General features: G+C 36.7%; 1 protein-coding gene across 1 annotated transcript in view; it reads right to left on the bottom strand.

Annotated features, from left to right (window-relative positions):
* The window catches only part of BIRC6 (baculoviral IAP repeat containing 6), a 164,111-nt gene that overhangs the window by 129,453 nt on the left and 8,858 nt on the right, over positions 1-25,800 (bottom strand). Inside the window, exons 7-14 of the mRNA XM_031059804.1 lie at positions 24,677-24,759; positions 23,320-23,542; positions 23,058-23,218; positions 21,137-21,195; positions 19,020-20,414; positions 10,107-10,256; positions 6,653-6,878; positions 2,291-2,451 (exon numbers count right to left, since the gene is read on the bottom strand). Of these exons, the coding sequence (XP_030915664.1) occupies positions 2,291-2,451; positions 6,653-6,878; positions 10,107-10,256; positions 19,020-20,414; positions 21,137-21,195; positions 23,058-23,218; positions 23,320-23,542; positions 24,677-24,759 (2,458 nt within the window). The remainder of the gene's footprint in view (positions 1-2,290; positions 2,452-6,652; positions 6,879-10,106; positions 10,257-19,019; positions 20,415-21,136; positions 21,196-23,057; positions 23,219-23,319; positions 23,543-24,676; positions 24,760-25,800) is intronic.

Below are 25,800 nucleotides of genomic sequence, written 5' to 3'. Positions count from 1 at the left end.
TCAAACATTATTTTGGTAATACTTAAACACAGCCCTTTTTCCAATTAAATGGATCACATGAATTATAAATGAAGAGGACATGCAAGCAAATTAACAAGAAGCATATACAGTGAATTAACTGCCAGACCAAACCCACTAATTCCCAACCAGAAGATTTATGCCTCTGGCCTTCCCATTACTACACACTACATATTTAACTGTTTCCAGGGCTCCTGTCATACAAAAAAACGACTGAACAAATTCTGCCCTGCACATCTTCCCTACAGCTCATTATCTTACAATTTTAGTTCCTTTCTCTCCTCCTCTGGAAGGAGAGAAATTGGAGGGGGAGTTAATCGAATTTCAGTCTGAGGTTTTTATACATTTGTAAGAGCCAAACAATGTTGAATATTACTTCTCCCTTGGTTAAGATCTATCACAGATATAAATTACCTAGCTTTGTCTTCCCTTATAATGAAATCATTAGTGCCCTATTATTTTATTCAATAGTGCAAAGAAAAAAGGCAAATGTCACTAAAGTCCTTTTCCAAAACTCAAGAAATTGAAAAAGGGAAAGAAACAACTGCAATGCAGTTACACTTGGAGAAGACGTTGGTTAGTTGTGGATCTCCAGCCCTATGAACAAAAAAGAAAAAAGACTTTGCCAAGGCTGCCTTGCAGGTGCTCTCACATTCCCCAGGCCATAACAGATTGCCTGACCCCCCATTTGATGCTTTTTCCTCCTTGTAACATAAAAAAAGCAAATTCCAGTATATTACATGCAAGGAAGTGAAATGTCATTTTCTGGAAGAGCTCTATCATGTCTTCTGATCAGTATGCTCTGCTGAAAAGCATTCACAGAAAGCTCTGGCAATTTAGTTCACAGCTAAATCAAATGTCTCCAAGGAATTACCAACTCACGGAACTATTTGTTCAGACTGTTCTAGTTTTTTCTTTGATAGAACAAATTTCTTCTCCATGTTAAAATTCAGGTTTTACAGCAAGGATTAACAAAAATGAAAAAACTGAGAGAGCACCTGTTGACTGCTGTCCTGCAGTCACAGCTAGCACTTCTGTTAAATCTAAACCATCTCAAACCCTAAAAGAATAGGTGTTTCTCAAACTATATTACTATGCTAGAATATTTTGTTCTTGGGTTTACAACCAGTTTACAGTATTAAGAGAGCATCTCCAGCACACATTTTTTGTTGTTAGACACTGGGAGATGCTACACAGTGAAGTTTTATGAAAGCATGTTAATGATCTTTGAAATGCCTGTATTCCTTTTTGAAATTTACTGTTACTCTTGTGCTTAAGTGGGATGGTCTTACTTAGCAATTGAAAAAATAGGAAAAGGAGGGGAAAAAGGGCTTTTATGATCATGCTCGCTGTTCTTCTCAACACAATTTACATCCAGCAAGCAATTTAATAGTATCTGACAGCAAGATTTCTCTGAAATAGCCAGTTCCCAAAAGCTTTTGAAAAAGAGGTGGCCAGATAAAGATAAGCAATTAATGCCTCAATAAAAGGAAGTGCAGCATGTAATACCTTCCACGCCTAGCAGACAAGGCAGCAGGACATGAAACAAATGCTCTCACCACAGGGAAATCCCAGTGGAGGCACCTTCACATCAAAGAACTGCCTTTTCAATTTATGCTACCCCCTCACAGGTTCCCTGAGAGCCAGTAAGATGCGGAGTCCAGTTAGGAGTCTTCCCAAGGCAAGATCATTCCTAACTCTGGTCTACTCTGTCAAAGCTGCAAGAATAAAAGGTGAAATCATACTGCAGCCTTCACATAGCTTAGTCGTTGAGCCAAATGATGAGAGAATTCCCAAGGAAGCTACAGGATTTTTTACTTCCATCAAGAAAAGCCTTGCTATTTTCTCACTGGCAAATAATCTCCTTCTGTGACTTGGAATAATTTATTCTACGTTTTTTATTACATCGAGACCTTAAAAGAGCACTGGTTGCTTAATCAGTCAATCTCTAGGATGATTTACAATTGACAACTTATTTTTAATGACTGTAGGATTAATGCAGTACAGAATTATAATTGAGTTCAGTCTTTTTGAGCTATGTACTTTTATTCTGCATAGATGTCAAGATTTTGAAACTGTTTACCCAGTTTGTCTCCCTAATTTACATTCAAGCATGATAACTGAAAAGAGCCCATGATACCAAGAAAGAGAATAAATCAGTAAAAGTGAAATACTTACACAATTACAAGCAAATTTTCTGATATACGTCACAGAGGATCACAAGTTCGAGATAAGAAATAATATTTTTAAAGATATCCTAGTTTTTTCTTACCATTGACTTTCCCTAAGCCTGGAGCTTTATTTTTCAGTAAAGTCACTTGAATCTGGGGAATGTTTGTGATGTTTGAATTCAAAACAAATTTGAAGTCCACATGTCCAACCATACAGGCTTTTGGTAGAACTAGTTCAAAGACATGCTCATCCCAGCTGTTGCTGTCAGGAAAAAAGAAGACAATGACCCAGTGTACAGAGAAAATTCCCACAGTTCATTCTGCATCTATGCACACTCTCTTTAACAAGAAGAAAAAGTTATTTTGCGTTAGTTGACATCCATATGAATTTCTGAAGAAGCCTTTCAAACTTTAAAGCTTTCAAGATAACCACATTAATTTTGTGAAGAAGATGTTAAAACATCAATTGATATGACAGGGAGAAGCAATGTTCACAGGAAAGCAGAAGTGGAAATATCCCCTATTACCTTTATCTCAGTACAGTTTCCATATTACTGCAAATAACAGTTATTTGTTTCCATGAAAAAAAGTACAAGAATGAAAAACCAAACACAGCACTAAAAGAAGATCTATCAGTTAGTGAAGTGTATGAAAGCATGATCAGAGGTAACCACCTTGTAATCTCTTTCAAGTTGCCCTTATCCATTGCTTATCACTTAATGTCACTTTCCAGTGGTACAAAATCAACACACAGGAGACTCAAAACACTATTTTCAAATTATTTTTAAAGGACATTTGATAATGCATACAGGATGAAAAATGCTTCTTACCAGGTGCACACACAGAAGCCTGTGCAACTTTCTTTTATAAAATCACATTTTTGTTTTGAAGACAAGTTTGGTTTACACTGAAAGTGTAAACTTGAGACAAGTACCCTTCAATGATCCATTCCACAGTTTGATACACTGGGGTTTGCAAAAAATAGTTCAAAGCAAACAGCAATGAAAATAAAACTAATTATGTGTCAATTGTCCTGTTTGTGTACATTTTTCAAACTAACTGAACTTCTTGATCTCCTTAATTTAGCAGTAAATAATTTTTTAAATGCAACTTTGATATAATTATTTAGCTGTATAACTGAATGCACTAAGAAAATGAGTATGCTGCTATAAATATTTTTGAGACATCTTTCTAACATCTAATTCCCAAATAGGTATTTTAACTTCAATAGCATGCTACAGAAAGTATTGCGCAGAAAATCATTTTAAACTAGATTAGGAATGGTGCAAATGTGTTTATTTCTTTAGGACAATATCCCTGATGGCCAGATCTCCTTCAGGCACATGTAATACAACTTAAAAGAGATTTCAGGTACAAGTAATGAAATGGCATGCCAGCTTTGCAGAGCTAGCAGCATAGAAAAGCAGAAATTTTGGGACAAAGAGATGGACAGAAGCAAGAGAATTTGTGGTTATGATTCAAGAAGGAACAGTGAAGAATTTTCAGCTAACTGTACAAAGAACACAGGTAAATAAAATATAAGGAAAATTTATCCCACTGCTCTGGGGGGAAAAAACCCTTAAAACCTCTGTTAGCAACTGTAACACTAAATATTTAGAATCACTCGTGCCTTTTCTCTACCTTGCAGAACACATAATCCAATCCTGCCAAACAGAGACAGGTTTGGGGGTGGTTTTTTATGTCATGCAAAGCATGGACTAAGTAAGACACTCAAAGGACCCAGACTTCTGAAACACAAAGTAATATTCTGCTCATCCAGTTTTAGTTAAGGATCTGGTACAAGCCCAGAAATTAATAATAAACCACTTTGTCTGCAGCAGTCTTTTGTAGTCTATGTGTTGTATACAATGCACACAGCCATAGTGAATTACAATTGTTATTTGTCTACCCCAGAAATATATTTTTGACAGAATTGAGCAGCACATGCTCAATAGGCGCATATGGAATAAAGAATCTCCCTAAAGGTTTCACATTTATCCATCTTATCTTATATACCTCTTATACCTCTGACAATAAACTTCACAATCTAATTCTGCCATTAGTTTAAAAACTCCCCTTTAAGGTTTTCTTTTAAATCTTGTAGGTTGCTTTAAGTACATCCTTTATTGATGTGCAAAGTTTCAAAGTAGCAAACAAATTAATTTCCTTGTTATTTTCTCATATATTAGCATATCTATCCTAAATAGATAACCCAATGCAAAGTCTTTTAGGAACTCTTCTACCTTTGAAACCCTTCTAAATCTATAGCATCTTTCTAAAGAAAAACATACAATCCATACTTGTGTTCTAAGCACCAATATGCTATCATTCTCAACTACAAGATATTTTCCAACACACTTTTTCCTTTTCTAGAACATCTCACCATATGATCTTCTACTACAACTGAACATCACTATCTAGCTCTTCCTTATTTCATATATTTTCAAATAAGTCTCTGTAAGTTGAATACATCCTACATAAATTTGAGATAAAGCCAGGCAACTCAGATATCACTGTTTCATCCATTCATATTAGGAATTCATGTACCTCTCTTTTAAAAGAATGAACCTCATTTAACATTTCAGTTACATTACACCTGAGGGGACAATACTGATATTTACATAATTCGCAAGGTAAATGAGACTCTGCTTTTCTTTTTTCTTTGTGCACAGTCTTTTTAAAATAACAAATTAGGATTGTAATATAATGCCATTTTCTAAAATACAGTTATAGGATTATCTCTTTCTATCTATTTGAGAAACAAAAGAATTACCATATCAAATTGCATTACTCATCCATCTAACACTGTAACCCCACATCGTGATAGGTAGCAGTATGAGGCACTCAAAAAGGAGGTAAGAGGAACCTTATATTAAAGACCAAAAAAATAATCCAGAAATCAATCAGTTATTCTTCCCAGGTAACTTTTACTTAAGAGCTAACATGGCTTTCAATCTTAAGACTCTACCCTAAGAACAAAGGGCTGTAATTTAATAATTTTCATCATGAGTCATATAGTAGCTGTCAAAGATTTCCAGTACTAAACCAAAACTTCTAACTTTTCCTCTTTACAACTCTGTTTTATTTAGCAGCAAGCATAATTCTTTTCCTCTAATGAAACAATATTCATAAGCTACTTTTCCACTTACCCCTTTCCAATTAACAGCTATTACCTTCACTGCTTGCTTCCTTGTAACTTCATATTGATAGCTTTTTACTTTTCAAATGTGCTGCTGAATACATTTGGATAATCAATAGTTTTAGCTGAAAGTTATTTTGCAAGGAGGAGCCACCTCCCTTCCACTTGCTACATACAGAATATTTGACTTACACAATGCAAAACCACAAGATAAATAAAGGCTTTAAAGCCTATAATGCATTGCAAGTTTTCAACTGTAGCTTATGAATATTTATTTAAAGCAAGTCCTACTCCTGTTCTGTGTCAGCCCTGGAAATGCCTCCATCTATTACATGTTTTCCCATCTGGAATGCTTCATGATCACATGCTATCTTTCAGCTGTTTATATTATATGCTTTTTTTGCCCCACACATGTCCTTTAGCTTCCCTAGCACCCTTTGGCCATTTCATTATTTTCACTCTATGGCTATTTCAAGTCTACATGACAACCCAAATGTTACACATCAGTGGAACAGATGTGCAACAGTCTGACCTAAAAATCCTGTAGTATCTTATGCACATCCCTTATTAAACAAAAAAGATTTCTATCTATATTGTGCTTCTCCAAGCATTTTTTCACAAAAAAAAAACTAGGCAAAGCTACTTCAGGTAGGTTTTAAGGAATCCTTGAACGAGACTGCAACACTGCTCTAGTCATTTTTAGGGAGTCCAGAGGAATTCCAGGTTCTCATGTCACATGTGAAAAACTAAGTCCTGCTACACATACCAGGTTGGTGCAGCTCATTTCAATGAAAATACCGGCTAAACTTTAGTACTACTAGGGCTCTGGAGCAGCTTAAATGTTTCATATATAAAGATTTAACTTGAATAGACATAAAATCAGATTCTACCTTCACATTTTAAAGTAAATTACAATATGATTTAAATTAGGGCAACTAATTAGTCACACTGGCATCCACAGTTTGCATTTTCTGATTAAATAATGGTGAATCAGACTTTTACAGAAACTATCAAGAATATCTCTAGTTCTGGCAAATGTGCTTGTCTATTTATGTAATGTAATGACCACATTTGGCAAATTAAACTCCACCAATTCAAAACCTGACTTTTCAATTTGTTTCAAGGTCCACTAGAATGCCTCTGGCAATCTCACCAACACCTATAATGCAAACTGCCAAACAGGGATTATCATCTTTGCAAACACATGTTCTTTAACTTGTACACTAGTTAAAATCAATTAAATTGCATGGAATTTGTGGTTGTACAGCTACACCAGCTATTTAAGCAATGCACACAATTCCTCATGCACCGCTCCCCTCCGTACCTGTCTGTCTGTAGCTTCCAAGTGCGAGTGTGCTGAGCTGCATCCCCGTGGTGCTGCTGGTGCAGATGCTGAGGGTGTCGCCTTTGCTGCTGCTCCTGCTGCACTTCCACCCAACAGGGAGGGACAGTGGCTGAAAACCGTGGTGTCAAGGTCTCAAAACGGGTCAGTTCCACCAGGGATGTCAGTGTCTCAAGGGAGAATGGCTGGTCCACCAAAAGATCAACTCCTGAATAATTACAGCACATACATTCATTACTACATAGATATTTTTTCCAGAATATCCTATTAAAAATAATTTGAAATACATCAGAACTGCTATAGGAGAAATGAACTACAAGTCCTATGAAGGTTTTTTAGTTAAAAAAATAAACTCTCCACCCCCCCACAGCACCACCCTAAACAAACAAAAACAAAAAACAACTACAAAAAAATCCAACACAAGCAACCAAACATCCCAACCTTGAAGCTTGAATCCTTTGAAGGCAGTTCACTTAGAATAAATTTTCTAAATACTGAGATCTCTGAGCATGCTGTCTGGAATTCAGCCAGAGGCATCAGGAATAAGTAATTAGCCAGCTATACTTTGAAGATGTAAAGCTGATTAAACATTTTTTTAAATATCCCTTCTGACTCGGATAAAAAAAAATTATTTCATGAAAACAGACGTAAGGAATTATTGTGCATTTTTATCACTGTTTAAAACATTACTCTGGCCTCTGATTATCAATATTGACTTGTTTTATGGTGGACTACTAGAACACTGTAGTTTTAATAGGTACTCCCAATTTACCTTAGAAGAGGGGTAAGTGAAAAACAAACATGATTTATGTTAAGCACTTAAAAGACACTGGGCCTTGACAATTATTTTGCCTTCTTGTCTTTATATTTAGGCCTTGTTCCAAGGAAACAAGGGTATTAATTGAAGTATTGAAAACAAAAATATCCCAGGAAGTCAAACACCTAAAGGAACCATAATAGAAATCAAAAATTGATAACCAGATTTCCTCAGACATACAAAACCCCCAACCAACACAAAAACCCCAAACCAAACCAAAAACAGACAAAAAAAACCCCAAACCAAAACAAGAAAACCCAAACAAAACCCAACCAAGCAAAGAACTCCTACCAACCAAACCTGGGGGAAAATAAGACATGCACAATATATATCTTCTAGTATTTTGAGCATTTTCTCTTAAAAATGTGTTTTGAAGGAAAGTCTTTTCCTTGTAAAGAAGTCATGCTTTTCAAAAGGACAAAGTTTGCTACCTGACTATGACTGTCACCACTCAGGATGAGGAGATCATAACACACCAACACAAATACCACCCTCACTGCAAAGTCTGAACCTAGAGAGCATCTTGAAAAACACTCCAGGTTGACTTGGAGATGAGATGCTTGAACAGGTAATAAATTCACTCTCATTGCAACTATAATAATTTCTACTTTCCAATTTCAGAGGCAGGAAAATGCCAAAGAAATTAGAAATGCTTTAGAAATTGAATTTCAATAATACAGCAAAGACCTTCACTTTCTTAACTGCCAAATGTGAACCTCATTAGCTGGATGACACTGCAATGAGAAGTGAGATCATTGCTCAAAATGTACAACAAGCCTATCTTTGAGCAGACTGGATTTTTCTGCTTCATTCTCCTTCCTCCTCCAACAGAAACATATCCAAATTCAGAGTATTCACAGCAACTACATACATGTAATCAATGCCCAAAACTGAAAAATTAAGGACTTAACTTTTCACTCCTGTCAAGTATACTTGGCTTCTTTTAAAAATTACAAGACTTTTATTATATTCTAACAAAGTGTTATAACAAGACAAAGTTCTAACACCAAACTTGAAAACAGGCTTTAAACTAGTCAGGAAGATGAATATTCTTTTTTAAGTCACTTTGAAAAAAGGCATTATTTTAGATTACTTCACCACAAAAAAACCCTCTGTTCCTTAAAAGGAAACACTAATCTAAGATTGCTATATGATTAACTTATTTTCTCTTAAAACAATAAAATATAATATGCAAATCCAGGCTAGAAAATAAAACGCAAGAAACACATTCTAGAATCTAAACAATGGAGAAAAATAAACGCACAAAGACCACAATATAAAGGAACAATGTATGAGTAGAAGTTTCTGCTTGTTGTAGGACTTCATTTCCCCAAACAGAAGCCTTTCTCTTGAGCTGTGTCTCTGTCTGAAAAACATGCTAAGACAGAAGTGGAAGAAAACACTTTTTCTGTTTTTCAGTATGTAACACCAAAAGAGAAGCAACACTGACATTATAAATCAAAGGCTGATCACGATTCACACAAGTACTGACAATCTCAGTACTGAAGAGGTTTACACAGCCCTAACAATCAATCATTCTCATATATGCCAAGAGTCCTGTATTATTGACTTTAGTATCCTCAAGAGTTCTGCAGCAACTTGCTTTCAACAACTCCCACCCAGATCCCTCATTTCAGCACTGGCTTCTTATGACTATTTGCTTCTCTGAGAGCTTTTAGTGACTCAGTTTGACACTGCAGCAAAATAGTTCTCAGTTTATCTGATCATTCCTGTATACCTAACAACTTTTTGGAAACCATTACAAAACAAAATCAAGCAACACTACAACGTCTAAATTATATGGCTACTTAAAGGAGGACCTGCAGCTTGTGGACAACCTAAAGATACAGCTACTTTGAAGTCTATACATAAATAAATCAATCTCTTACTCCAGTAAGTCATATTCAAGGCTATACTGAAGGCTGGATGGGAACAACATTAAAAAAAAAGGAAAAAAAAGTCCCTTTATAGTCCTGGTAGAATTTAAACAGTAATGATCATCTATTTGACTCATCAGGATAGTGAGTTACCATTTGCTTGGAATTCACTTATCTCTGCTGATAAGCTACTATACAGGGAATGCATCCATTGAAGAACATCCTTAAAATCTATATTCTTTTTGGCTTTATTTGCCATTAGCAAAAGAAGGGTAGAGAAGAAAGCCATAGACGTTCCCCCCCCTCGTATATGTACAACACTTTGTTTTCTAGTGATCTTCAAACTTTAGGAATGGCCTCTTTGGTGAAAAAGAGGAGGAACAGGAGAAATTCACACCCCAAAGCAACTGCTGTAATGCTGCTTACAAATCAACTTACAACAAAAAGCATCTCTTCCTTCTTTCAACTAACACTTGAGGAATAAAATCAGGGTCACACAAATACAGTCTGCCACACTTAAAATCACACTTAGAGACTGGAAAAAGTCAGAGTTTTGTTTTGTTTCTTTTTTTTTTAATCAGGAACTGCTGTAGTGACAGACATACAGCAACTACAGAATTCTAACTTTGGGCAGCAAAAAAATAATCAGGCAGTATGCTATTAAATAATGGCAAGTCCTGTTCAGATGCAGCTTTCAAAAACGACAAAAGTGTTTTGATCCACGTACACATGTGCAATTTACCTGTAATGCCTGGACTAGAAGGGTTGGATAAGGGCTTGGTGCCTTCTGATGACTGGTCTACACTTTTGGTAAGGGATCCATCTACAAGTATATCAGCTTCATCGATGTCATCGCAGGTCCCTCCAATCTGAAGGAAATGAAGTTCTCCACCTAAAATCATCACAGACAACAAAAGAAGAAAGTTTGGACAGGCACACAGCTAAATTCAACTCACAAGATAGGTTTGCACTTAAACTGCTATGCAATTATGACAGTATTTATGCAGGACCTGAAATCAGTGAAATTTTACAGGAATACTTATTTTGCTTTACTACTACTCCTTTTTTTCAGGGCAAATGCAAAACAGAGTTACAGAAACACTGCAGTTGCAAATGGTACCGAAGGTAAAAACAACATGTGGGGGTGGGTTTTAAAAGGCAATTAACAAAGCAAACCTCAACAGAAACCAAAAACGCTTATGACACTTCCCATAATCCAAATTATGCTTATAACAGAAAATATTCTACCATGTCAAATGAAGGCCTACACTACCTCATCTGTACAGAGTGCCTAAACTTCCTTTTAAAATTCAATAACTGAAAATTAAACTAATTTCTCTGAATTCTCCTAACTAAGGAGCTCCCCACATTATTTCAACAAACCTAGAATTAAAACACTGATCAAGTGAACAGACAAAAGAGCAAAGTCCAAAATTTTCACTGGACACAATGTATTGATGGAAGTTTGAAATCATTCAAGGAGGGTGCCCATTATTCACCGCTACAGACAGACATAGATCAATTCCATCATTTACAGAGAAGTCATAGAACCAAAGAGTGCTAAGATCCTCAGGTCCAATCATTAACTGCCAAGTCCAACACTAAACCATGTCTCTAAAAGCCACATCTCTACATCTTTTAAATACCTCCACGGAGAGAGACTCCACCACTGCCCTGAGCAGCCTGTTCCAATGTTTGGCAACCCTTTCTATGAAAACATTATTCCTAATATCAAACCTCCCCTTGAGTAGCTTGAGGCCATTTCCTTTCATCCTGTCACTTGCTATTTTGGAGAAGAGGCCAACCCACACCTCACTACAATGTTCTCTTGGGTAGTTGTCCAGAACCATAAGGTTACCCCTGAGCCTCATTTTTTTCCAGATTAATCAACCCCAGCTCCCTCAGCTGCTCCTCACTCCTCCTTCAACTTGTGCTCTAAGTCACTGAGAAAGAATGTTTAACTTTACATAATGCTGGGGGAGGGAGGGTGAGAAGAGCTGTTACCAGTTCCAGAACTTACAAGAAGCCAAATCAGTAGGATTCAAATCAAGAGGCAAATCCAAGCATAGGCCTTAATGTGATTTTCTGAAAAATTATCTGACTGATCTTCAGCATCTGACTAACATTATGAAAAACCTGTTATACAAAATATCCAGGTAATTTGAAACAAAAACACCTGAGAATAAAAATGTAGTAAAACCCTAAGATAAAAGCAGGTATATGTCCCTGTACTGTGAGGTGAGTAAAACAGAGTGATAGAGAGGCACAGAGAGAGTGTGAGGCACAGAGAAAAGATGCGAGGCACAGAGGGAACTCACACAATTTTGGGGTTTTTTTGAGATCTCACTAAGAAAGGCCTGACAACAAATGGCTTTATAACTCAGTCTTTTATGAAGATAGAAAAACAAATCACTCAAATGACCAAAATAGTCAGAATAACTCTGTGGACAGCATCAGTGCATTGTGCTGTGGGAAAATGTACCCCAGGTCTAGGTAATGTACAAAGCAGTATTCCTGGGATCTGAAGAGATGGGAGATTTTATCACTATATTTATTTATGTATCTTTTCATAACAGCTATTCCATTAAGACATTTCTTGGTGGGTCTTTTCTAACTGAGATCCACTAAGAAGGCTGTACCTCCCCTCTCTCAGTCTCAAACCACACATCCTTGGTGCACAACAGTAAGTACATCCCAAGCAGACCTCAGGAGAAGAGGGGGAAAAAACAGTTCTAGCAAATAACACTTTTGAGTTTCCTGGAAATTAAACAGCTCATAAATAAGCAATTTTCCTCAAACTTCAAAGAGAATTTGAGACACATTAGAGAAAACAGACATTGACAGCTTCATTTGGTAGTAAGTCAAACCTTAGTTTGTGTATCACTTTGTTTATCGCTCAGCAGCAAAAATGTCCTTACCATTTTTTCCATACAAGAGAATAGTCATAATCCCTGCATTGCTGAAAGATTCCAACACTTTTCCAAGAAAAAGTCTGTACTAAACTTGAGATACCTCACTTCCTCTTATTTGTTTTTTAAAAGGTTCTGTAAAGAAGTTTACCATGAACTTGAGTGTACAGTATTAGCCTCTGCTTATGCACTTTTCCGAAGTGCTGTAGCTGGCTGTGCCTCTGTATCACAAAGGAGGCATTTCCTCACAGAACATCCAAAGATGACTTTCTGATGATACATGCTTCATTATTTGTTTCAATGATACTGTAGTTCCAATAGTCAAGAGCCAGTGAAAAAATCTGTGCAGAAGTCAATGTCCTTTTTTTTTTTTTTTTTTTGGTGTTACTACTACTGTTTGCAGCACTAGGCTCAAAGAGCGACTCGTCCAGTGCTTTCTAATTCTAGCCAGGGAGCGAACATCTTAAGTAGCAGTTTATCTGAAGGTTCCCCTGCTTGCATCACTTTGACAGAGGCAATAAATATTTCTCTTGTACTACCAAGAAGAAATGAAAGCTGACACTGACTTACTCAGTTATCACAAAAAGACACATTAGAAACTAGCATCATTACACTTCCTTCAAAACATAGATAATATAATGAAAACATTGTTAATGTAATTCTGAACTGTATTTAAAACCTGCAATTTGCAGGGATTCAAGAGCCTGGTAGCAATACAAACAGAACACAAAAATCATGGATTTATTCAAATAAATCACAGGCTTCCTTCAGGCAAAACAGTTCCTGGTTCCAGGAAAGCAGCACTGGAACAAGCTAGAGAGCATGTCAGAGACTAAGGCCACTGCAGTCAAAGCCAATTAGGTGAGATGTTCCTGCACTCTTGAAGGAATTTGGGAATAGTGACACCATTGTCATTAGCAAATCACAACACAATGACAGAGTTGAACAATATAAAATTGATAAAAAGGAATTAGAAAACAAAGCCATACCACAGGCAACTATGCACTGATTAATTTACAGCCTCCCCCTTCTCTTGTCACTGGTTAGCTTTAAATGTGCAAGTTCAGAACGCTTGAAAAATGTCATCAAGAAAGCTATCCCAAAACCTCACTTGGAGACACTTCATTTTAAACTACTCTAGGAGATCTTAGCTATAAAATTCTGCCTTGACTTTGAAAAAATAAAATGCATTTGAATAGAGATAAGCAAAAGTCACCATGCCTAGAAAGAAATAATTAAAAGCCCTGTTACAGGATGAAAAAAAATTCTGTAAGAGAGGTTCTTGGGAATCAGATAATAATCCTCATTCAATTTCCTGCTCAAAAGTGCAAACATTCCACTATGTATACACACATATGGTATGTACAGACTCCAGAGCTGCTTGAGGAATTCATCTGTAGGATTACTGGGCCTGTTTTTTTTTGCATATCTCATCAAGAAACTTGTGGACTGACTTGATCAGATCTTTTGACAGGGGAAAGTAAAGGGTGCTTTGTCTTTTTCTTCTTTTGTAAGTTTGAAAGGATTGGAGATACCCAGCTTGAGAAAATAAATGGTTGGAGAACTTTCCTTTCTTTTTTTGAAAAAATCTCTTTGCCATATTCATAATGAATGCTACAACAGATACGACTCCAGTGACAAAGATGATAGAGGCTAAACATTAGTGAAAAAAATCATCATCAAGGACAGCATGAGCAGAAGAAATTTCATGAGCAGACTGTTGAATCTCTGTCTTCAAGATGTTTGAGAATGGTGATCAATATTCTCTTTCTGAATGGGTAAGTATAATTGACCTTGACTTGAAGATGAGCTCTTAGCATCACTTCCAATACTAATTCTGAGGTGGAAAAAAACTTGGCCTCTCTCAAATCTTATTAGACTTCATTACCAAAAAAGGCAGAAAATTGAAAATACTGAATTGCTTCCTGAACTTCAAATACACAGTACACATGGCAGACAAAGCCTAATGACAAGTGAGACACAAGTAAGACAGCCAAACTAAATTAGAAAAACACTACAAAGCGTGATTACTACACTATTTACAACTCAAGAGCAAGAAAGCTGCTATAAATGAAAGGCACGAGACTTGGGGGAATCAATTCTCAAATGTATCCAAGTGCCACCCAGTTCTACCAGGCTTACCTCTTTCTGCAGGTAAGAAATATCAGCATAGGCAACTCACTCTGGACATACCAAAATCCAGCCTGAAAAAATACTTTTTCCAATGAAAGGGAGGGACTAAAAACTCTTGTAATATTGTAGCACCTTTAAAATGTTATAATGTAACAGATTCAAAATTTCACAGAGCACGATCCAGCAGTAAGAAAATACATCTAACCCTCTTAAACATTAGATAATAAACTTTAAATATCAGAAGACCACCCTACAGCAGTATCTCTATTTAAAAACAGTACCTGCTGCCTTGTTTTAGAATAAAGAAATTACTTATTTTCTTACTTATTATTCTGAACATCATAAAAGCAGAGTTTAGACTCTTACCAATGACATAAGAGAAAACATCTGAACCCTCAAATGAGAGCAGACAAAGCACTGCTAGGAGGGATATTAAATATAGTCTACCTTGGCCAAGGGGAAGACAAGAAAGCAAAATTCAAAGAGATTAAAGTTCACTATGTTTGCTTAATGGAACTGGAACCAAGAATATATTTGCACTTTCCCTCAGAGGTCAAGCTCAGGTAATCCTTGCAGAAAGAGGTAAGTACCTGAAGCTGACACCAAGAGGTAACATTCTCAAATGTGACTCACAAAGATGGATGACATCAAATGTAGGTCTAAAACATCTTTCCATAAAACTACTCCAGATTTGAATCACCCATTCACACAGAGGTTTCTTTTTCAGTCATATCTTAGAAGCTATGAAAAAATTTTATAAAATCTACCAATGAAAATAATAAATCAACAAGCAGGAGAAACAGAAGAAAATGCTATTCCACATTCAGAACTTTTCAACATTAAAGTACCTCTTTGCCTATTCTGATGTGTCAAACAAGTAAACAGGAAAGAACACAGTGCTCATGCCTGAGTATTTTGCAACATCATCCAAGCACTTCCAATGCATGTATGCTCCAAAACTTTCACTTAAAATTTTCATTTATGTCTTTGCACTACAAGCTCCTTTGTATACGGAATAATGTTGAACACATCAGTGAATACAGTTATTCTACTTTCAGTGTATCTCTCTAATGCTGTCAGACTGAAGGCACCGTCCCACTTGCCGCAGTAATCCTAGAGGAGCAAACACCTTTAAGTGATTTGCAAAGTAGCCTAAGAAAGCAGCACTCAAGGAAAAAAAACTAACATCAAAACCCTCCATCTTCAGCCACCTAGCTAAGCAGGAAATTCTACCCATTTAAAGCAAAAGTTTAAAGGACGATTATTATTCAAGACAAGGAAAATTATGCAAAGCTTATTTCATATACTAAGCTATTCAAACATACAATAAGATAGAGGATTTAAAAAGTTAGATTAATAGTTGAGGGTTTTGATTTGCTTTTTCTTCTAGAGTTCCTGAATTTCATACCTTTTATGCCTTATTTATAAACCTTTCAGTTCAGTCATTCTTTACCAAGTGATGTATTTTGGCATAAATGTTTTGACTCTGAGGCTTCAGACATACCTAGCATCAGACCCTGAAATTCAGACCTCTTAAGGACACTGACCCCTAAGTATTTATGATGACTTTGGACTTAATTTCTACAAACTGAGAAAAATATAACAACTACTGATATGCTAAAAAAGTAATAGAAATTGAAAGCCCCTAAAGACATTTAAGCAATGAAAATAATGAACCCTGAAGGCCACGGTTGAGCAGAAAATGGAAGTTCCAAATAGAGGTATTGTTGTCATCTTATTGCAGGGGTTCCATACTGTTGTCTCCTTATCACAAAGGTTCCATACCTTCTTGGTGTTTCTTGTGGACAGCTCTCAGAGCACTGACTCTTTCTTCCTCACAAAGTACCCAACCGAATCCAATTCCCTTCTCAACAGCCAACTCACTCTTTTATATGAGAAGAGCACTATGAGAAGAAGAGCACTCTTCTTCTCATTGGTTATAGTTGTGGCCTGTTAAAAGTCAGGCTTGTTCCTAACCTTTGGTAACTGGCCCAGCTGCAACTCCTTAGGGGTAAGATTACTCTCTACACTATCTTTATTTTCTTATATTCTATCCCTCTACAAGGTATAGTGGATGCAAATGAAAGATAAGATAAGAATAATCAGTGGATTTTTTTTTTAAGTAAACAAAGTACTATATTCAAAAAGAGGACCCTTGCAGGTTGACTTGATGCCTATAGCATACTGGGCTACAGAAGAAAAAATACCCCAAAATCTCAGTCATCTTAAGGGCAGCATGAACAAAAGAAATCCAAAAAAGCTATTGATAAATTACTAGATGGGTATTATAATACTGAAAGAGATTTACTGCAAAAGCAGAATGATGTGCTTGTCTATTACAAGGAAGATGGAAGTATTCTGCAGTCAGTAACACAGGTGGTAGTTATCTAAACAGAGACAAAATACTCCTACACACAGTAGGCGCTCCAGCTCAAGAGACCTGTATATCTTAAAACTCCATGGCCCAAAGAGGTTTAGATAATACCAAAAGCTACTAGAATATGATTTCCATACACACTAGAATTGGATGGAAAAGTACCACGCACAATAAGCTCCTTAACTTTTATCATGACTCTTAAAACACAAGAAAGGCAAAACAGCTTTGATGAAAGGAAAGAAACTGATAGTAATAAAATTCTGTAGGAAAAAATATGCTGTTTGGAGGTCTTTTCAATGCGATTGCAGTTTGATCAGCTAAGTATAAAGTCAAAACATTATGACATGGTGCCCTGGAATGACTCTATGATGCTTGTATCCCTATTTGTCTGTTTAACCCAGAAATAAGTTCTGCAGCTTTAAGACTGGTTCTGAGAGCAAAGAGGGGGAGAGAAGAAGCACACAGTTTGTTATCAGAAACTGCACTTGCTCCTCCACATTCGCACTTGCTCCCCAGCATCCTTCTCCTGGACTGTGTTGTCTGCAGCATGGACAGCAAGAGAGAGCTCTCCTTTGCTTTTAGTTAGTTTTTAGCCAGCTGAGGCCAGAGAAGTTCCCTGGACTGTGATTTTTCTTTTTCTTAGAACTGTTCAAACCTGCTCTGGACTGAAAACCCAGGAGAGCACCTGGAACTTACACATGTGGCCCACAAGGCTGAGCCTGGGCCGCAGCATTTCCAGTGCTGGAGGGACTGATAAGAGACTGAGTGAGCTGAGCTACAGCCCACCAAGGGGACTTTCTGAGTTTGTCATCTCTACAGATTGGCAAGAAGTTTTATTGTTTAATATTGTTCATTTTTTGTGCTGGTGAATGCTTTGCCTGCTAAATAAACAGCTTTTTTCCACTTTTCTCCAAGGAAATATTTTCCTGAGCCAGTTGGGGGAGGGACCACTTGAATTTGCTTTCTAGAAGAACCCCTTTGGAGGTTTTCTCCCAAATTTGCCTTAAACCAGGACACATGGATATGATAAGACAGAACAGAACAGTCTTCGAAGGCAATTAACCTTTCAGCTAGAGTTTTATTTTAACTAGGAAACAGTGTGCATTATTAAATACAGCTGAAATAGTTTAATAGCTATTTCTTCAAAAGCAGTCACCAAAAGAGAACCATTTAGTAAATATGAATGCTACCTTTGGGAATCTGCAAACATAAATACTAGTTACCTGCAATGTTTTCATTAGTATTTAAAAAGCAAATCTCAAATGCCCACTTCTACAAATCTTTGTAGGTGAGTGAGAAACATGGAGCCTTTAAGAAAACTGAGATGTTTACAATAAACTTGACTTTATCTGCTGGAAATAAGTATATCTGATTTAACAACTGCTCATAGCAGGACTTTATAATTAGTGTGACACTGTCATGAAAGGAAAAAGGTATCAATTTCAATTCTTCTAGTAAAGAAGAAGCTCCACGTGATATTGGTGGGAATTTATTTGAAATCTATGAACCATCCTATCAGCTTAACCCCTCTGAGAGCCGAAGCATTTCCTCCACAGCTGCAATCAACTGCAGATGAACTAACCAGAACACTGGGACATGGAGGAACTCATCTAGATAACACCCAGAGCTGTTTCCAGTGCTCCAATGCGATACAAGGAAACAGGGAGCTGTGTGGTGGTTTAGGGACTTCTACAAAGTAGTTGTTACCTGGCCTTGAGTTACACTCCCCTCCTACCTGTCCCCTTCCACACAAAATGCCTTGTGTTCATTTGGAAAAAAAGAATCCTTCATGGATAGTCTGGCTCTAACACTCAAGAAAGTACAATTCAAACTGCAAAAAGCTGAAGCAGAACCAAAGCATGCTACCTGAATGAAAATACACTGGAATAAGATATAAAAGCATTATCTTCTCTGCTCTCTTGACTATCATCCATTATAGCCAAAGACATTTTTCTGAAGTAGTAAGAAGTAAGTACATACAAGAATGACTTTTATTTGTTCTGGACTTCAGAAAACCTGTGCATCTTCAAGATTTAAGACATATGCAAGAATTACTATAGATTCTAGAGATTAGAATTGACATTTAAGGTGAGAAATTAACTAGAGTCCATGCTTCCTAGACCATTAAACTGTAAGTACATTCAGGGGAATTTGAAATTTAGACTTTAAATTCTGTAACATAATCCAAATTCAGTAAAATCAGTAATTTAAAAATAAATTTGAAGAAAAATCTTACCTTTGGTGCATGCACATAATCTGTCTGTGCCCGAACAGTATATCACAGAGACAAACATATCTGGTTCCTCAGTGCCCTCTTTTTTAGGTGGCTCCACTTTGGCCAGAATTTCAAAGCTTGAAAGATCTAGTATTTTTACATATCCTCCCTGAGTAGTTATTACCAGGTGCCCAAGAGTAGAGATCTCAGATCTTCTCTCTCTCCCACTGCCATTTTTAGAAGATAATTGTATTTCCTCTACAGGCTCCTCACAGTCGTCTTCTCGATTATCCAATATATCTGGTGGGAGTAAAATCATTGAGGTAATTGTGTCTTGGGGGTCTTTGATATGCTGGATTTTTACTGGTTCCTCCTCTAGAGTAACTATTCTAGTGGCATAATTCATCTTATAAAGCACTAGGTATCCACCACTAACACTTCTCTGTTCAGGCTGAATAATTAAAGGAGTTGGTACATCTGCTGGTGTCTCATGCTGGATTACATCAATACTCGTGCCATTCACTACAGCAAGACTTGATTCTAGTTCCCCCTTCCTTCTATTACATAGTGCTGAGTTTAATTTATTTAAATTATTCAAGGCCTCTACTTGATTTATTGCACTCAGAGATTCAACAGGACAAGTCCGCAGTCCTACTAACAGATGAACTCCATCTGCACAAGGTGTGATTGAATCTACACACAGGTTCTCCTCCTCTGCAAACTTGGGCAGACGCAGGCACTGAACCAAAGTCCCAGGCTTGGGAACCATAGAGCTCCACTTGTCCGAGTCCGGAGAAGTCAGGTTGGCTGCAGCATCTGCAAACTGCTGAATGTAAGTCACAGGGGGGTCCTGTAACAGCAACTGTTCCTGACTGTCCAGCTCCATTTCAATGATCTGTGGAACTGTGAAACCATCATCATGAATACTTTTACTCATAATATTGTTCATCTGTGAAAAGAGTTTTCCTGCTTTTTCATCAGACTCCTTAATGCTGTACAGCAGCAATACAGGCAAAGTCCTCCTTACCAGAGGGGAATTCAGTTCTGAATTAGTGCAGGATTCATTGTCAGTTGATCCCTGTTCTGAGACACTCTCACCTCGAGTCCTGCTTAAGCCATCCAGTGATCTCTGAGAGTTACTGCTAACAGGAGAGGTAGCAGGTGATTTGTATGTTAATAGACCTCCGGCTAATAAACAAGGAAAGGGAATGTTGTGTTGTTCTAGATGTTTTTCCTTCATCTTTTCACTCTTACAGTTGGCCAAACAGGGATTTGCCCCAAGTTCTTCCAGATCTTTAACTGTGTCCTCCAGAACATTTGCAACAATTTCCCACTGAAGTTTTTCAGGTTGCTGAAGAACGCTGAGAGCTGTTATATCAAGGCTGACTTCCATCGTTTCTTTTTGTGATGTATGTCCTTAAAAACAAAAACATTTAACATAATACAAATGCTCAAAAGACAAAACAGGAATCATACTGCATATATTACAGTTTGCTGGAAAAAAAAGATCTTTTTCTACATCTCATGCTCTTTTTTTCCCTGCTGGGTGATCCTTACTCAAAGATGTAAACCACATTATAGAAAATAAACACATAGTCCTCCCTTGCCTCAAAATTTCTGACTCAACCTCTAAGAAAATAACACAGGAATACCATGCATAGCACTGTTCTGCTTCCATATAAAATCTTTATTCAGGAAGAAATATTTTATCAAAGTGCAAACCCTTAGGGAAACAATCAAGACACAGGAACTCTTTTGGCAATCCCCTGAACTTAAAGCATTTCACACAGCTGTAATTTGTGCCTGTTCTAAGAAAGTTCTTTTACCTTGGTTTGTGTGCTTTATTGACAGCAAGATAAGCAATGCTTGTTGTCAAGTAAGACATTTATTAACTAACATAGTGCAGTTTTTCTTTTCTCCTGCATGCCATCTCTCCATCACACAAACTTAAATACCAGCATTCCTTTCAATGGTGAATCCATTGAAAAATCTTTTTCCAAGGTAAATTATTTTCCTTTTTTCTAATCCAGTGAATATAGTATCATCAGTTCTGACAGGTTTTTTTTGAAAGTCTGGAAGAAGAATTCCCCCTTTAACCTCCAAACTATTACATCTATAACAGGTCAGATATAACCTACCTGTAACAGATTCCGATCTGGAATGCTCTTCACTGTCTGAATCCTCCAGTAGATCATCACTGAAAAAGAACAATGCATGAATGACACCATGTACATGCTAACTGCAGGCTTATTTTTAATTAAATTAGTAAAAATTAATAGAAAACACAATGTGTACTATAGCTGGCCATTCCTTTTAGCTGGCATTGTTCATCCATTGATGAGTTCATTACAGACACTAACAACATAAAGGCTTTTACCTCCATTATTGAATCAGTAGACCAGATTACTTTTTGCCTCATTCTACTGTTGTATTTCCTACAGGAAATTCAGGTCTAAGTTGAATTAAAATGAAAACCAGTTCTCAGGAATCTTTCCAAGAAAAATAAAACTGTACAATCAGGACATCTGAAAATGAATATCAACATCTTCAAATTCCTCAAAATCATCTCTGGAAAGTGGAGCTGATAGACTGGTCTTCAGTTCTACAAGCGATTTTGTAGCTAATACTGAAACAAGGGATGAACAGTGTTGTTGGTTTTTAAAATACTACCAGATAAATCTTTTTGTCATAAAACCAGATTCTGTTCAAGACACCTTTTCAAGAGAAATAGGACCCTGAGTAGTTCTAAGAATACATAAATATTTAATGCACCTGACTTTTCCAATGAAAGAAATTATTTCCTATTCAGGTTCATTACACAGAGGAAGGCCATCAATCCCTTTGCACTTTCAGGTAAAACCACTCACAGTACCAAGTCAGATCCTCAAACTTCAAGAAACTGGATACTTATATCCTCATATCCAAGAAACCGATCTTTGTGGGGTCAAACCTGATCAACATTCACTCCACAACATGGCAGACACAATTCAATACTTTGATTCTGATCCAGCTTCCCCTTAAGCGGAGAAGTGATGGTAAATTCCATGTAGGTTAAGTGGTATGGAAGATGCTTAGCTCTAGGCAGTATGATTGCACTGTCCTTTATCCAGCTCTTAAAACTGGTTTAATTCTTTAACTACCAAGGAGTTCCCAGACCTAAAGCTACAGTAAGAGTCCAGGCAGGTGCTGATGTTGCTCATGTCAGCAGAAGAGCAAGATCCATATTTGCTCTGCACTACTGTAGACATCACACTAAGCTTAAAACCAAAGATTTACTTCCCGTGCATATAACAGTATTGTTACCTTCTTCTTAACGCTGAAGTTTAAGAAGAAACATTCAGAAAACTAGCAAGACTCCCCAGTCAACTTTTGTTCTAAATCTTCCAACAGTTATTCACTCTATTGAGCTTTGGCAAGACCAGACAAGAGTACCCAGTAACTGGGTTAGGCTGTATGAAGCACAAGTGAAATACTACTTTTTCTTACATCACACTTTCCAAGCAGTGACATACCCTCTAGCTTATCCAAATCCTTGCAACAGGACTATCTAATTGTTCAGAGTCTGTATATGTGTATTAAAAGTATGCAAGGAAGCACAAATTCCTAGCACATGCACACAGTTTATTTTCAGAATGACATAACCACAAATTACGGAGAAGCAATCAGAAAGAAAGCATGTTCCCCAAGTCCAAGAGGAGCCTTTACTTTCAAGATCTGAAATGTATAATCCATAACTAAAATGAAAAGCTGATCCAAAGCTTATATTCCTTTCTGTTTTTACACTGCCTCTGAAACATGAGCATAGAGCAGCAATGAGATCTGCAATCTCTTTGCTAGTGGAGTATAAAACTGGAACAGCAGGAAACTGGCTTAAAAAATAGAAATTTAGATTAGTCTTTTTCAAGTGTTGAACTGTGTACAAATACTGAGTGACTAAAAATATTATTTCCATGAAAAGAAAATTACCAATCTTATGTTTCACAAAGCATGACTTTGCTAAATGACATTTACCACTCACACAGAAGCATTTAATATTTCTCATTTGGTAGACTGGCATACCTGTCTCCTTCTAATTTTGGTATGTCTGAGCAGCTAGAGGAATCTTCTAACCATGCTAGTGTTGGTCTCCTTGAGTCAACCCCTGAGCTCTGTTCTCCTGATAACATAAGTTGCTGCACAATAGCAGGATCATATGCATTGATTTCAAATTTTAAGTGGACCTAAGAAATAAAAATAAAAAACAAAAGAGGTATTTGATTTTGAATCAAGATATGCCTGATCAGTAAACAGTTGATGAAAAATAATTATTTATATTGCATACCTTCATAAGTTTGGAAACATCCCATATGCAGATCTTTCCTCGTTTTGTTGCAGCAGCTAGAAAATGAGGGCAACTTCCAGATCCAAAGCAAGTTATTCTGTCAGTGCCATCTGTGCAGGGAAATTGCGCTGGACTTGTTGCTAGTGTGACTGAAAGAGGTACATTCTGAGTGTGCTCACCCTTGACAAATGGGCAGTTCGGGGAATGTCTCTCATGTTCAGACCTTTCCAGATTAAAAACAAACACAGAAAACAGTAATTTTTTACTGTGAGAACTACACACAGTATATGCAAGCTAAGCCCTAGAAGTGAAGCTGAAACTGAACTATTTGAACTCTATTGCAGTCAACCATACAAGAGAGTTCTGAAGTTACTAACACAGCTTTCTCTGCTGATTCTTAATAGCAGACTGTATTAAAGACTTTGATCACTCGATGTACATCCATATTCAAATGGATCAATCTACACAATGCTCTTAATATAATTAGTCCATTAAAAAAATTGTTCTATAGGCAGTGGCCAATCATGTCCCCACGAAGAAAAGCCCAGATTAAATTACCGTACATTAAAACTCTAATGTTACGAGTAACTTTAGAAGCAATGTCCTGGTTTTAGTTCTATATCCACAATTAAAAAAATCAAAACTGGAAACAGTCCTGAATGTCACATTAACCAAGAAGCATGGAAAAAAATGAATCTTGATATACAACTAAGGCAGAGACATGACAAGAGCAATTTCATGGCTACAAAATGTCTTGAAAATCCTAAGTGAAAGGAGTAGACAAAAACTATGAAGATAATATTACAAGGAAAAGTTTCCAGCAAGTCAGAAATCTGACATGTTCAAGAAAATATTACAAACTGCCAACTAATCAAGAATAAAATTACATTAAGAACTCTTTAATTAGTGTAAGGTCCCCCATTTCTGTCACCATCCACAATTTTAGATGATTCAGGAACCTAGTAATGGATACTGCAATTTCACATAAAAGGCAAATATGCACTACACACCCATGGCAATTTTTGAACCTGAAAAGAGATGTATCCTAGTCACAACCAAATAGAAGACTCCATTGGCTCACAACTCTCAAGGAGCAATTTGAAATGAAACAGCAAATCAGAATTAAGAAATAAAACCAACTACATTTTTTTTCTTTTAGTATTATACAGAAATTTGATATAATACATCAAATATTTTTGTGACTGGTTCCATGGAATCATTTTGGAAACCCACTCTTGTCAATGACTTGTCCTAAACTCACCAGAAATACCATTGAGAAACGTTGATTTTTGTCCTTTGAAGATTTCTAACCTCTTCAGCAGAGAATTAGGTGTACCTCACACACCATTAAACTTACCAAGGTTCATCTGTAGGCTCCCAGCACACCAAGCACACACTACAGGTAAAGCACATGGCTCTGTCATCTCCTGATGAAGCAGGCTATGAAAATAGGAAGAAACACTTGCAATTTATATAGCTATGTACTACAAAACACTTTTAACTAGGTGATCAACTTCTTTCCTTCTAGTGACATACTAAAGCATCACACCAAACATATAAAAGGCCACAAATATATACTACAAAGTGGCAGCATTTCACATTAAAAAAAGAATACATATTACTGTAGAAGAGATCCAGAACTAACATTCATGCAAGTCATTGGATGCAAACCACAGACAAAGAACAGAAATTACTTTTTTTTCTTTGGCAAAAGTTCACAAAGTTCAAAAAATTTAGAACTGCAGCAGAATACATGCTTGGATAAACATGGGTTAAAAAGTATTCCTACCAATCTCTTAGGACATAAAGTATTCTCTACCACTCCTCTGCAAAGAACAGTTGTTACTAGCTGAAGTAACTGAGGAAAAACAATGAAAATTTCCATTCTCTTAAAATTTAGCATTTTCATGACCTCATTTCAAGACATGCTTGGGAATATGCAGATGCAATTCCAACATATGAATTCCCTGCATTTCTCCTTCTGTGGAAGTTTAAGAAATCATCCAAAAACTTCATCCACCTATCGCGCTTTACAGTTGACAGAATGAAACAGACAATATTGCTGTCAAATGATAGGCACTCCCCAGCCATCATTATCTAAATCCATATTATAAATATTTTTTAAAGTAGGAATAATTTCAAGGAATGAAAAATGGAAATAAGCAAAAGTAGTGGAATAAAACATTGAGGTTGTATTTATTCACTGAGCCTAACAATTTAATGTGATCTAGGACCTCTGTTTGATACAATTAAGTTCTACTAGGAAAGTATGTTTAGAGAACTCCAGTGCCAAGCTTACTGCTTCTTTGCTTTACTTGTAATATAAAAAAGGATTATTTACTCAACAATCTAACAAGGAGAAAGACAGATTCTATGCAACAACCAACTTAATCTCTATTACTGTTAACTCAGATTAATCTGAGTATTTCAAAAAGTTTTATATGCTGAAGATCAGATCAGTGTTTTCTGTGATCTGTACCA

The sequence above is a fragment of the Geospiza fortis genome, unplaced genomic scaffold (genome assembly GCF_000277835.1).
Source record: "Geospiza fortis unplaced genomic scaffold, GeoFor_1.0 scaffold41, whole genome shotgun sequence".
Lineage (NCBI taxonomy): Eukaryota > Metazoa > Chordata > Aves > Passeriformes > Thraupidae > Geospiza > Geospiza fortis.
This window is presented reverse-complemented; position numbering and strand designations above follow the sequence as displayed.